Source organism: Morone saxatilis, unplaced genomic scaffold, assembly GCF_004916995.1.
Source record: "Morone saxatilis isolate NCDOM2014 unplaced genomic scaffold, NCSU_SB_2.0 Contig23, whole genome shotgun sequence".
NCBI classification, from domain to species: Eukaryota; Metazoa; Chordata; class Actinopteri; family Moronidae; genus Morone; species Morone saxatilis.
In genome coordinates this window covers 12,279,989-12,294,148 of record NW_023339796.1, presented here as the reverse complement: position 1 = coordinate 12,294,148, position 14,160 = coordinate 12,279,989, and the positions used below count along the sequence as shown (strand labels likewise).

Sequence of the window (14,160 nt, the reverse complement as noted above, 5' to 3'; positions counted from 1 at the left end):
GCAGCTGTACAAACAGATGAGGACACTGACTGTTTTACTGTCTTCGTGTGGGTGCTACAGTACATGACGGGGCATTCCTTCATCACCTGTTTTTTAGGGGGTGAAATCTGCTGGCAAAGGGCTGAATGGTGTAGTAGTAGCCTTTTCCCCCTTAACTTAGAACAACATAGAGAAATAACATAGAAATGTTGTATTTTCCCCCGTCAGCTGCCTCAAATACAGAACAACGGGCCAGACAAAGAAGGATATACAGGTATCTAGGATGCACGATGGCATCTGGTATGACAGGTCAAAATGTCACCTTTATCACTATTTACATTTCAAATACACAGTTTATATATGGAGCTTGTTTTGATGTTTTGCAGATTTTGGAGCTCAAGGTTATAAGAACCATTCCAATATACTAACAGACTTAAAACTGCTGATGTTGAGGAGTGAAAACCTGCATTCAAACCTAAATTTATTAATTAGTGCATAAAGGTTAATGAGGTAACCAGGACAGTGGCTGCCCTGCTTTGTTTGAGGTTTTGTCTCTTGCATAAAAAGGGTGTTGACCCCAGTCATCCATGGATCTCAACTAGTTCTCAGAATGAAAAGTCAATGGAAGTTAATGTGTGAGCCATGTGGGGGCTGAGTTTAAACGGGCTCTCCGTCGATTTTACACACAAAGTTCACTTCATTTGTCACAAGGAGGCCTGCTCCAGCCTGTGAATTCAGTTGTGAAATGTCCTCTGCGTCTCTGGAGGAGATTTATACTTTCATAAAATAACCTAGATGATTTTATTTATTTATTTTAGGGCCTGAGGCATCATTATTTTTCTGCTTGGAACAGAAAGCCAGAGTTACAAACTGGAGATGTGAAGTTTGTAGGAAGTGGGTATTTAAGAGGCAAGAGGGTCCGATGAAAGATGCTGTTGAGTTGCATTGTGGGAAATGTAGGATTCATTGTTTCTGAAGTTAAAAGTTGATTTTTACTATTCTTTTCTTAATCTTAAGTCTCCAGGTGAGTCCCTCAACTGTAATATACACAGGTGACAGGAGAGTACATTTGTAGCTGGAAGATTTTAATCGCCAGAGTCTCTGGTGAAATTTTGTTTGCGGTCCTTCCCATCCTGCAAACCAGCTTGATCTAACTATAAATAAAATATTACTTTTGTACTTCAAATCAAATGCACTGTGTTCAAACAAAGTGAAAGACCTAATAAACAAAATGACTTTTGAGACATTTTTAAGGAGTTGATTGAGGGGTTGCAACTGAGGCGAAGGATGTTCATCCTTCCTCTCAAGCTTCAACCTACATTGGTGCAGTGGGGGAAAGTAACATTAAGTTTGTACATTTACTGTACATAAAGACAAATATGATGTACTTGAGTATTTACATTTTATGATATTTGATGCTTCTACTCTAATGCATTACAGAGGGAAACTTTTTTTTTTTTTTTTACTTTTTTTAACTACGTTTATCTGACCGCTATAGCTACTAGTTACATTTCTGAGATTGAAGATTGAAGATTTTACATAAAAAAACATTTAATCATTAAGATTAAACCAGTGGTTCCCAGCCTTTTTAGCTCCAGATCCTTTACAAAAAAGTAAAGTGAGTCATTTGTGAGCAAGAAAGATTTACCCCATAACCTCTCAGATTGTTTAATTATGATCATTGTTAGAGGCTCAAAGATGTAAAACTATCCAATATTTCATAAAAAAGCAACAATTAGAGAATATTACTCATTTTGTTTGGCAGAATTTAGCATGTTTCTTCTTTTGTACTCCATCATTCACCTCACGGTCCCTCAGATTTATCTTTGGAGTTTGTGAACTACTGGATTAAACTACTAAACTGTATATAAAGTAGTTAAAAGCAGCTCCACCTCTGCCAGCTACAACAGTAAAATGCTACATTAATGCATCAGTATTAGAATATTGTAACAATAATATATCACACATGGGACATTTTCCTGCAGAACAATTACTTTTATTTTTGATACTTTAAGTACATTTAGCTGATAATACTTTTTACTTGTAATGGAGTATTTTTAGATTGCGGTATTGGTACTTTTACTGCAGTAAAGTATCTGAGTACTCCGCCCTCCCACCACTACAAGGAGTGGCTAAAGCTCATCACTTACTGTCACTGTGAATAACTTCCTAACATTGTGGAAAAAAATGTATTTCCTGATTTACAAGGAAGTCATTATAAGCACATTTCCAGGCATTTTGTACAATAATCTGAAGGATTTAGTTCTGTGTAACATAAAACATTTATTTCCTGTAACATGAGGCTCAGCACACCACACAGAGCCCTAAGTCACAGGCTGAAAGTGTGTTTGTGTGTAATGTCCAGCTTACAATGCCCTGTTAACCCCCTGCTCTGCAGGTTCAGGAGAACAATCATTGATGATAAGCTTATCCGCTCTGATTTAGCACAGTCAAGATGGCCTCGTGGACTGTAATCACTGTCAGACATGCAGCCAGTCAGGAGAGTCCGAGAGACATTTCACGAAACTGGATTACAAAATTATAAAATATATAAATCAAAAACTTTATCACCAACTTCTTTGTTTTAATTCCTACATCCAGTGTTTTTGTCTCATGAACAGAAACAGAATAATAACAGTGCCTGATTTTTGTATAATTAATGCACGCTGTAAATGTCAACTTGTGCACTAAGTACAGCACAGTAATGTTATTGGCTTGCCAGCAGTGTTATCAAGAGGTGTCATTACAGTAATGCTGCTGAGTGAAGTGTCAGCACAGATTGACAAAGGCACAGTAATCTGTGAAGGTTCAGGAAACTGGCACAGGGATAAAGACTCAAATCCACACTCACAAGCCAGATAATAAGCGGCAAATACAGTCTCTAATCAGTCAGAGAGCAATAATACCGTAAAGGCAGCAGACAAAACCAGTGGCTAAGAGCAGGCAGGTACACAGGAGAGTAGATCAAATACAGTGATGGAAATTTAAAGCAATATAGACAATCAGGTGACTCCTGGCTGAGGAGTATAAATACTGGGTGTGATGACTGTTATTGGAAACAGGTGTGACAGTCACATGACTGGCAAACACACTGGTGGACAGGTGAGGAATGACAGGAGATGTTACTAACTGGAATAAGCTGGAAACACAGTTAACACCTCGTCACAGTATTTTATTGTCAGCAGTAAATAAAGTTCAGCATTTGTTTTCAGGCTTTAACATGAAATGAAATCTTAATCAACACGTTCAGACACTGCCTGCACAGTCTAGTGTCTGAACATGTTGGTTAAGATTGAACTGAGAAAGCATCAAGCTGACTCATGTCAATTTCAAGTGTAACTTTCACAGCAGTCACTGCTTTCATGAGCCCCTGTTCCACTCACAGTATGTCACTAAAATGACTGAGTTTATCTCAGTAGACGGGAGAGAAAATAAAGATTTGGCAATGGCAGGGTGAGGCTGGGGTCAGGGTTTCATGATTCAGCAGAACATGATTGAGACACCTGATTAACTACCCAAATAAAGTGTTGCATAATGTGCTGATTCCCCTTTTTTATTCCGTTGAACAAAGATTTAGCTGCTTTAATACTTAATATACTTACTGATATATTTTTAAATTACATATTTTCCTGCACTCCATCTCCTTGAATATCTTAGGTATCTATCTATGCTTTCTACCACCTGCAGCTTGACTACTAAAAAAATCTCTTTTGAACAGGTTTTAATGTTATTAGACTATTTATCAGTGTATTTTCTTTACAGTAGACACTGATCAGTGTAGAAGATCATCTAAATATTAAGTGAGAAAGAGACATATAAAACCTGGGAACATCTTAGTAAAAGGCTCCTCTATTAGTTATCAATTTCTACGGTGCCTGAATTGTAATATTCCAGAAATGTCTCCTCTTATCTAAAAGGATTAGGTGGTTAGGTTAGGTTACACGGTACAGTGCAAGCAGTGTAAAAATGTGACCCATCATTGTCCAGTATCACATTTCGGGTTTTCCAAAGTTACACCACCGAAGGCCCCTCCTGAAACACGAAATTTGTTGTGAAATTCATTCAATTATGTTTCAGAATTTGGCAGCTGAAAACAAAGAAGGAGTTGTTATTTGTTCAATTTATAAATCAACAGGAACCTTTGCTCTTGTGTTGGGTAACATTGACTCTGTAAACACGACTCTTATGTGGGTGAGGCTGCAGCTTTTCTGAGTGAAATACAGCAAGACATTTAAAAAAAAAAAATCACACACTTGTTGCCTTTTTCTTGACTAATGTGACAGGGCCATTCACCATTGTGCCTAAAGTGGCTAAGCAATAATATAATCCAATACATAACTTCAGGTTTTGTAATGTCTTCTAAAACTGTATTTTTCAAGTCACATCTGGTTACAGTATGAAAACTATCAAATACTGTAATTTTAGTAGAAGGATATGAAGCAGCAGCACTTTTACTCATTGCATTTCACTCATTTGACAGCTGTAGTTATATAATATAATATATTATGGATATAATTGTAGCTGTAACTAACCAACTTTATATAAAGTAAAAAAGATTAGCTCCAACTTGACAACTACAAATGTTGCTCACACATTAATAAAAAAGTAATAAGATCACAATAATATGATATATAATAATATAACACTGACAGGAGCCATTTGGTTCCATAATTTAGATACTTGAAGTAATATTTGCTTGAGTATTTTGTTTTTGTCTAATTACTCCTTCCACAACTGGTTAATGCTGCATATTGGTATTACTGCACAGCAGAAGTTCACTTTAACTTTCTTGTGTATTTGTTCTTTATAACCTATAAAGCCTGATGAACACATCAATCAATCATTTCAAGCATTATTTATCTTTAAAGGGAAACTGGAGAAGCCGTCAACCAGGAACACAGAACAAAACAAGAAGTTCATGAACACAAAAATAAATACAAAGTAAACATGCAACATGCATGAAAACTGGATTAAAACAATTTGAGTTAATCAAGTCTATTCAAGTAAATCGTCAAACACAAAAATTATTTAAATCCTGAATATAAAACTCTTTTAAGCTCTTCTGAATGATTTTCAGATTTGTGCAAACAATGGTTGAATAGTTGGAGAGGAATCTGTGAATTTCCATCATGTGGACATTTCGGACTAATCTTTGTTTCCCTGCCATCTCCGTGTACCAGCACACAAAAGTACACACGCGCGCGCGCGCGCACACACACACACACACCCACACAAACACACGCACACACATTAGGAAACCTGAGCAAACTGTGTTTTTTGTGCAGCTCAGTCAGGGGTTTGCTATAAAAGCCCGAGCTGCCTCCCACTCTGCTCTGCTGACCTGGAGACCCCACCGTCCAGCATGAAGACTCTCCTCCTCGTGTCCCTGCTCGGGTGCCTCGGTAAAGACTTTTTTAAATTTTTTTATTAAATCATAAATTCTTTAAATGCTGAATTGTATCTGCATTTATCATTTATCCAATTGCATTTGCAGCCACCGTGTTCGCGGCCCCCGCTGAGAAGGTGAAATGGTGCGTAAAGTCGGACCAAGAATTTCGGAAATGTACGGACCTCGCAGCCAAAGCGCCCGCGATTGCCTGCGTGAAGAAAGACAACACCATCGACTGCATCATTGCAATTAAGGTGAGGGCAGCAACATCATCCAGAGCACAAATATAGGCTACAATAATGTCTTCATGGATTCAGTTTTAACGTTTAAATGTAATCCCATAAAAGTGGTAAATCTTTGGATATTGCAATGGTCAAAATGATAATTTAACTAGTAGTGGAAGAAGAATTCTGATTATTTACTTATAAAAGAATATAAATACCACAATGTAAAAATAGCCTACATTCCTGTCCTGCATTCAAAATCTTATTCAGTACAAGTACAGAAGCATTACCAGCAAAATATACTAATATATAAGTATTAAAAAAATAAATAAAACTAAACTCTTGTAATTTAATTAGTATTATTATTACTGATGTAATACTTTGTAAACAACATTTTAATCCTGTAGCTGGTGAAGTTATAGTTGTTTTTGATGACTGTTTTTACAATGCTACTCTGCAAAGTAACTAGAAAATATACTTTTATATATCAACAAAATCTATGTAAAGTAGGCTATACACAGTAAAAGTCCTCTATATATATAATAATATATTAACATATATTATTTTTGATGCATCAACATGTAAGTAGCATCTTGTTTTGGCTGGTTGAGCTGCTTTATCATATTTAATCATGTGTTTTATTTAAATCTTGTATAGATGCAAAATTACTATCAACCCCAGATGTAAAATCAATGTAAAAGAGCATAAATTACAATATTTCCTATAATAATGTGTAGTGGGGTATTATATAAGTATAAAGTAGCATTACAATAAAGTATTCAAGTAAAGCACACGTATCTCAACACTGTACAACAATACAGTGCTTTAATACATGTGTCATTTTTCACCACTGCATTTAATTACCAACAAAGTATGTACTAAAACATTCTGCATATATTTTGGAGCTGTTGGAGAGATCAAACATCACGCTGGTTGGCAACAATTTGAGTGTTTTCTTTTTTTTACCATCAGGCCGGTGAAGCAGATGCCATCACTTTGGACGGAGGGGACATCTACACTGCTGGACTGAACAACTACGACCTGCATCCCATCCTCGCTGAGGACTACGGCACCGACTGTATGTTTACAGTCTTACTGATGAAATTAGCACAAGAAATACGTTGTCTGGCATTTTGTACGAGCAACACGTTTTAACTTTTTGCTCACAACTGTTCTGCACACATCCAGCTACGGACACCTGTTACTACGCTGTCGCTGTGGTGAAGAAGGGCACCGGGTTTGGAATTAGAGACCTCCGCGGGAAGAAATCCTGCCATACTGGGTTGGGAAAATCTGCAGGCTGGAACATTCCCATAGGAACTCTGCTGTCCATGAATTTGATTCAGTGGTCAGGCATTGAAGACAGCCCTGTGGAGGAGGGTGAGTTACACCAAATGCTAAATTTGATTAACCTTTTGTTACCTTTGGACAGAACCAGACTAGCTGAGTGGTATCAATCTTCTTATCCAACTCTTTACAAGGAAGTGAATAATTGTATAAGTAGGCCTCTTGGATGCCCTTGTGGTAGATAAAACATGGTTTTAAAGTGCCCTCTAGGCTGCTAATCCTAACCCCGACTAAGATGTTTCACCATAAACGCGTCACAACTTTCTGCTCACTGGTGGCCTTTTCCTAAAATCTATTGCAGCGGTGAGCAACTACTTCTCAGCCAGCTGTGCCCCAGGGGCAGCAAGGGGCAGCAAACTGTGTGAGCGGTGCAAGGGAGACTGCTCCAGGTCCCACAGGGAGCCTTACTATGACTACGCCGGAGCCTTCCAGTCAGTATCAGTCTTTTTTTGCAGTTCTACTATGACTTTTATCAACCTCTACACATTAATCTTCCAAATATGATAACCCGTCACAGCTCAGTCTGTAATCCTGTGACATTTTTTTTAATCTCATTTGATGCTTTTCTTTAAACCTGCTCTCTCTCTCCACCTGTGGGTTGGTCTATTTTTAATAGGTGTCTGGTGGAGGATGCTGGAGACGTGGCTTTTGTGAAGCATCTCACTGTACCTGGTCAGTATCACACGATCATCTCTTCTTATAATTGTTGAATTATTATTAATTTATAATAATCTCAGAAAAGTAAACTGGTCAGTTGTTTCTAATCTGTATTATGAGACTATACAAGTCTTTGTCTTATTATACTCTATTAGATATTTTTATATTTCTCAATAACAACAGAAGAAACAACAGCACTGTTGCCAGGAATCATCACATCTATATCACAATCTGAATATTATGGAACCTTTTCATAATGTGCATAAGATTACACATCATTAGAAAAGCACTCAACAGAAACAAAAAGGAGGAAAAAAGTTTAGTGAAGGTGAGAGAGGCAAGGTATTATTAAAATGAATCTCAAAATCAAGTTAATTATCTATTGTAGGTAGATCAATCTGTTGATCTCAAACTATTTATGACTAATTGCTTTTTTTTTTTGCAGCAGTTCCTCATAGCTGATAACTAACATAATACTTGTGGGATTACCCAATATATCTGCAACCAAACACTCCTTTACTTAACATAAACTTTTAATTTTCAAAATGTGGTGCTAAGAGAATGAGTAAGAATTTATTTATTTAAAACTGGAAAATTGGAAGACAGAAGCGTTTAAATAATTGCCGTGGCACACTTTCAGTGTCCGAAAGGGCCAATTATGAGCTGCTGTGCAAGGATAACACCAGAGCGCCCTTGGACAAATATGCAACCTGCCACCTGGCCAGAGTACCAGCTCATGCAGTTGTCACCCGCAAGGACCCACAGATGGCTGATTTAATCTTGAGGACCCTGACTTCAGTGCAGGTATAATATTAAATATTTATACTGCACAAAGAGCCAGTAGTAGAGTTCACTGCCTTATAGAGAGGATAAAGCAGCACAGTGACTATATAAAAGGATTCATTTAAATGTGTAACTTGTGTTTCAGTTGCCTCACTAATGCTTTTGCTTACTTTTTGCCTTTTCAGGACTTCAACCTCTTCTCCTCTGAAGCCTATGGACCTGCCAAAAACCTGATGTTCAAGGACTCAGCACAGAGGCTGGTGCCGCTGCCCGCAAACTCAGATTCCTTCCTGTATTTGGGCGCTGAATACATGGCCATTATTCGTTCCCTCAAGAGAGGTACTGTAGACATAAGTGTATAAAGCACACAACATACAATTCATCAGGCAAACGCATTCATTACACAGTAGACCCTGGCTTACGGTTATGTTTTACTTCGCTTTCCAGAGCAGACCCCAGCCGCTACATCCACTGCCATCAAATGGTGCGCTGTGGGCCACGCTGAGACAACCAAGTGTGACACGTGGAGCATCAACAGTATTAGCGGTGACAGCGCCACCATTGAATGCCAGAATGCCCCAACAGTTGAGGAGTGCTTCAAAAAGATTATGGTAAAACACTCTTGGATCAAAATATGGGAATCTGTTTCTAGCTTAAGATTTTTTTTTGCATTTGTCTCTCATAATCTTTTGTCTTACTTATCCTGCAGCATAAAGAGGCTGACGCAATGGCAGTGGATGGAGGACAGGTGTACACAGCTGGGAAGTGTGGTCTGGTTCCAGCTATGGTGGAGCAGTATGACGAAGGTATGAGATAACACAGAAAACCACATCACATACAATCCTGTGTTTTACTTTATCTTTTCTACATGAGTAATATTTGCAACTCTGTCTCTCTCCACAGCAATGTGCACCAACCCTGGAGGTAAAAACCTGCCTGTACCGTATTTCTGTTCCTTTTGGCCATATGGACAAAATTAAATGTTAAAATAGTTATATATTTATACAAAATAACATATTTACTGATTTAGAATGTGTGTGTGTATGATTTAGCTGTAATGCAACCTTTGTTTATGTGCTCATTATTTCCTAATAGTTTCCCTTGTTCTATTTGAATCCAATTAACTAATCTTTATAATTAGTCATCATCTATATTGCAAACTTTATTCTTCATCTGTCTAGGGTTATATGCTTCACCATGGACACATTTGTTCACACGTTCTCACATGTTCAGCTGACCTGTTGTGCACCTGCCTTAAAGACTTTATGGGTTATGCTACCAGTTAACTGGGATTAATTACTTGCACTTGTACAAATTGAACACTATTTTCTCAAGTACCGTAAATGGGAATTATTTGAATAACCTTATTAATTATAATAATTATAATTAATAATTATTGGGCGGATAGTTTTCTGATTCATGGTCTGTACTTCCACTCTTGGAGCAGAGGCCTCCTCTTACTATGCTGTTGCTGTGGTAAAGAAGAATTCGGGGGTGACCTGGGACACGCTGAGGGGCAAGAGGTCTTGCCACACAGGCCTTGGCAGAACAGCCGGCTGGAACGTCCCCATGGGTCACATCCATAGTATAACTAATGACTGTGACTTCAGTAAGTGACTGTGTGCTGCCTCTTCCAAAACATCTGCTCATATACCTTTCATTTGAAATTGCGTTAAGAAAGAAAAATATGCAGATTTCTGTAAAAGAGTGTTAACACCAACACACCATACTGACTGTACTATATTGACCTCCTTCCTCTCCTCAGCTAAGTTCTTCAGTAGCGGCTGTGCCCCCGGAGCAGACCCCACCTCTTCATTCTGCGCTCAGTGTGTCGGCAGTGGCAAAGCTGTGGTAGATGATTCCAAGTGCTCCGCCAGTGCTAATGAGAAATACTACGGCTACGCTGGAGCCTTCAGGTAAATGAATAAATATTTATGTGCATGTATGTTCAAAGAATAGTTTGCATTTTGGGAAATATGCACATGTGCTCTTTCTGAGAATTGGAGAAGACTGGTACCATGTCTGTGTGGAGCTTGAACCAGGAAGTTGTTAGCCTAGAATAGACACAAAGGCGGTAAGCAGAAGGAAACGACTCTCTCTTCAGCAAGTGTCTCTAAAGCTCTAATTAAAGCAGCAACAAGGAACTTCATTTTTTTTGTTTTTCATTTTTTATATGAAAAAATATGTGGTTTTATGGGGACTTGCGTGCTACTATAGCTTGACAACAATTTATATGTGTCTTAGCACTTTTTTGCAGCCTCTCCTCTGTTTCACCAAGAAATGGTAACAGCACTTAACTACCCATAAAACAAAAAACGATAAGCACTTCAGCTTGTGTATGGCTTAAATCAGGGGTTCCCAAACTTTTTCATGTCAAAGACTCCGACAATATATACACATTAGACCACAAACCCCCAATCTGAGTATTTTTACTACTTTTTTAAGTCTAACTAAGTCTTCAAAGCTAATCAATGATCATACTGGGACCATTGTAAATTACAATCATTCCTTTGTTGTTCCAACTTCCAAAAAATTTGATAAAAGTTAAGACATTCTATTCCTCCTTTTGCTAGGGACCCCCTAAAACCCATTCAAGGACCCCTGTTGTCCCCCTTCAGTAAAAACCACTTAAACGCTTTATGGCTGTTAATGCTGTTCTCTGTACATAACACAGACATGAGAGTGGTTATAATCTTCTCATCTAACTTTTGACAACAGACAATCACTGCTGTTTATGGGTGTGTGTTTTTATGTTGTTTGTGAGCCTCTAACCTCTGATAATTTTCCATCGTTAAGTGATACGCAATACAATTTTGAACCCATAAATCTATTTCCAAAAATGTCAAACTATGGGTTGAATTACTCTTCCAGAGCACTGTGCTTAGGGTTGAAACTTCATCTTCATATATTGCATGTTATTACAGATGTCTTGTTGAGGGTGCCGGCGATGTTGCCTTCATCAAACACACAATCGTCAGTGAAAACAGCGATGGTAAGAGACTGACACGGACCTGTTTGCATCTCAACTACGACTGTATTTATAAACTATAACCTTCTTCTCGTCACCTCTTCTTGTCAAAGGTTCTGGTCCAGCGTGGGCAAGTGGTTTGAATTCTAATGACTTCGAGCTGATCTGCCCTAACAAAAACCCGGTGCCAATCACTGAATACGCCTCTTGCAACCTGGCTCTTGTCCCCGCACACGCCGTGGTGACTCGCCCGGAGAGCCGCAGTGAGGTGATCCGCATTCTCCAGGACCAGCAGGTCAGTGGTTATTTTTTTAGTGTTGCTTTTAGTTTTTTTTTTGTTTGCGTTACAAAATATTCCATCACAATAACCGGGAGGTCAGTTGAGGAGGTCAGTTGAGAAAGTTTTTGGGTGTTTTTGCAGAGACAATATCGTTTGGCTATGAAGTATTACATTTGCACTACATATTATTGTATATAAGTGACCTCCCAAAAAACTCTCCATCCTCAAGCAGACCAATATTATCCAGCTGGGTTTCTTTTTTACTATAGTGGATACTATAGTCCATCCTTTGTTTTCACTCAGACTACACATAAAGCAATTATTTAGGTGAAACTACTACAATAGGATATGAAGTATGGTTGTTGCACTTAGGCATAACATACATGATAAAATTCAAAAAGAGTGTTTTGAGGGAATTCTTTGCAAAATAATTTTCCATTTTACATGTATTTTCCTCACTTTCAACATAATTTTTCACCCTAAAACTGTTTTTTTTTGTCTGACCTTAACAGAGACATTTAAATAACAAACAAAAAATATATAAAATGTATTAAATATATATATATTTTTTTACTTCTAGGCCAAGTTTGGAAACCATGGCAGCGATCCCACATTCTCACTGTTCCAGTCAGAGCAAGGCAAGAACCTCCTCTTCAAGGACTCCACCAAGTGTCTCCAGGAGATCCCATCTGGAACATCCTTTAGCACGTTTCTGGGCCCAGACTACATGAATGCCATGAGTTCACTCAGACAGTGCAGTGGGTCCACTCCAGGTGCGTACTGTTGTGGGTTATAATGTGGGATATCCTTGAAGCCGAGACACATTACACTCACCATAGCTTAAATATGTGTATGCTCTGCATTCTCAATTGTGTTTTTTCCGCTTTTTCTCTTCCCAACAGATCTGGAGAAATCTTGCACTTTCCATTCCTGTCAGCAAAAAAACTAGTGCCAACCACGGACCCTGTGGTGCCTCATTCAGCCTTCAGTGATTCGAGCAACTTACCCACACTTCCCACACTGAACCCAAAAATTGCATTTTGTATTTTCCTTCTGCTCTTGTTGTAGACCTGATTTTAGAAGTGCAACCAACAGATCAACATATCACTACCTATAAAGCAACTATTCTGTGACCAATCATGTCCTATTGCAGTTATTACCTGTATTACTGGACCACCGATGTTTTGTTAACACTTTTCTCTAATAAAGCATTTTTATTGCTCCTTTGTGGTGACATTGTGGTTTGCTTTGGTGGCGTCATGTATCATATTGCTAGAAAGTACATACTGTAGTCATATTGTAATTGAAGGAGTATATAAAGGGACAATACTGTCAAATTTGCTTCCAATGCCAAAAACAGTCTGGAACAAACAAGCTTACTGGCTGTAACGTAACTTTAAAGCTTTGTTGTAAAACTCTCTTGGAGTCTAAAAGGACTCATGAAAACAGTGCATGGACTTAAACATTATGTATAAAGCAGACATACATGTTGCAGTGTGCCGTTAATAATAACAATAACCTACTGTAAGAGGTGAATGAACAGGATAAGAGATGCAGCCCAAAATGTTTTACAACTGAATAATCACTACAGTGATCAGTCACACTTTTACAAGCTGAGGATTTATTTCACCAACAAAGATAAGTTAGTTTCACAGTCTCAATCTGCACCTTCAGCTGCATGTCCACAGTCTTCATAAAGGAATGAATAAATGGATGAGAAAATAAACACAGATGCTGTGCTTTTTAGGTAGTCTGATAAAAGCCTGTGATAGACATCTGACTATTATCAGACAGAGACTTCTATAATACTGGGAGAGTTTATGTAACAGTACATGGACCCAGTCTGGATCATGAATGTGCAATGTCAAAAATTACGCAATAGACAAACATATTCTCGTTGACTTAAGCCATTGGTATTACTCGCTATCAGACCCCAGGACAAAACCTTACTTTGGGCCCTTATTGACCCGTTGTTTGTGGTTACTCAGAAATATGCACCAAGTCACTTTTGATACCTCATACAAATAATGTTGACTGCACAGATAATGATGCAGAATAACCATTAAGGCCTTTATCACTTCATTATTTATATCATATCATTACTTTTTTTGGTAGTGCATATTCCCAAACAAATTAAATTAAAAACTTGATAATTAATTCATCTTTTCATTAATTTATTGTCATTTTTCAAGTAAAAATCAGAAACATTTGATGATTGTTCCAACTTCTCAAATGTAGGGATTTGTTGTTTTTATCATAGTTTAAAGACCAGTGTGTAGGCTTTAGTGGCATCTAGCGGAGACTCTGCAGATCGCAACTAACTGAACACCACTCGCATCTGTATATGATGAAATTACGGTGGCCGCAAAACTTGCAAAATTTGGTTTGTCAGTTCTAAGCTACCGTAGAAGCATGGCGGTTCAACATGGCGGCCTCCATGGATGGTGACCTTCAGTGTCGTGGTAGTAGAAAGGAGACGAGGTCTTATGTTAAGGAAACAAGAAACGAGTGGAAGGTTGGCGTGGCTATCGTG

At 38.2% G+C, this 14,160-nt stretch overlaps 1 protein-coding gene across 1 annotated transcript; it reads left to right on the top strand.

Annotated features, from left to right (window-relative positions):
• The first annotated feature begins 5,288 nt into the window (after positions 1–5,288).
• On the top strand, positions 5,289–12,820 carry tfa (transferrin-a). The gene is made up of 17 exons (XM_035671463.1): positions 5,289–5,381; positions 5,474–5,622; positions 6,565–6,670; positions 6,781–6,972; positions 7,241–7,370; positions 7,556–7,611; positions 8,237–8,400; positions 8,565–8,718; positions 8,827–8,990; positions 9,089–9,185; positions 9,283–9,303; positions 9,827–9,988; positions 10,145–10,295; positions 11,304–11,371; positions 11,461–11,642; positions 12,208–12,400; positions 12,530–12,820. Exons 1-17 carry the CDS (start codon positions 5,342–5,344, stop codon positions 12,574–12,576), a joined length of 2,076 nt encoding a protein of 691 aa, XP_035527356.1. The 5' UTR covers positions 5,289–5,341; the 3' UTR covers positions 12,577–12,820.
• Positions 12,821–14,160: the final 1,340 nt, after the last annotated feature.

Bases quoted from the DNA above. Each gene is read 5' to 3' on its own strand.
- tfa (XM_035671463.1), top strand. From the start codon at position 5,342: ATGAAGACTCTCCTCCTCGTGTCCCTGCTCGGGTGCCTCG. The intron at 8,991-9,088 runs GTAAAACACTCT...CTTATCCTGCAG, and splicing joins AGTGCTTCAAAAAGATTATG to CATAAAGAGGCTGACGCAAT. The intron at 9,186-9,282 runs GTATGAGATAAC...CTCTCTCCACAG, and splicing joins GGTGGAGCAGTATGACGAAG to CAATGTGCACCAACCCTGGA.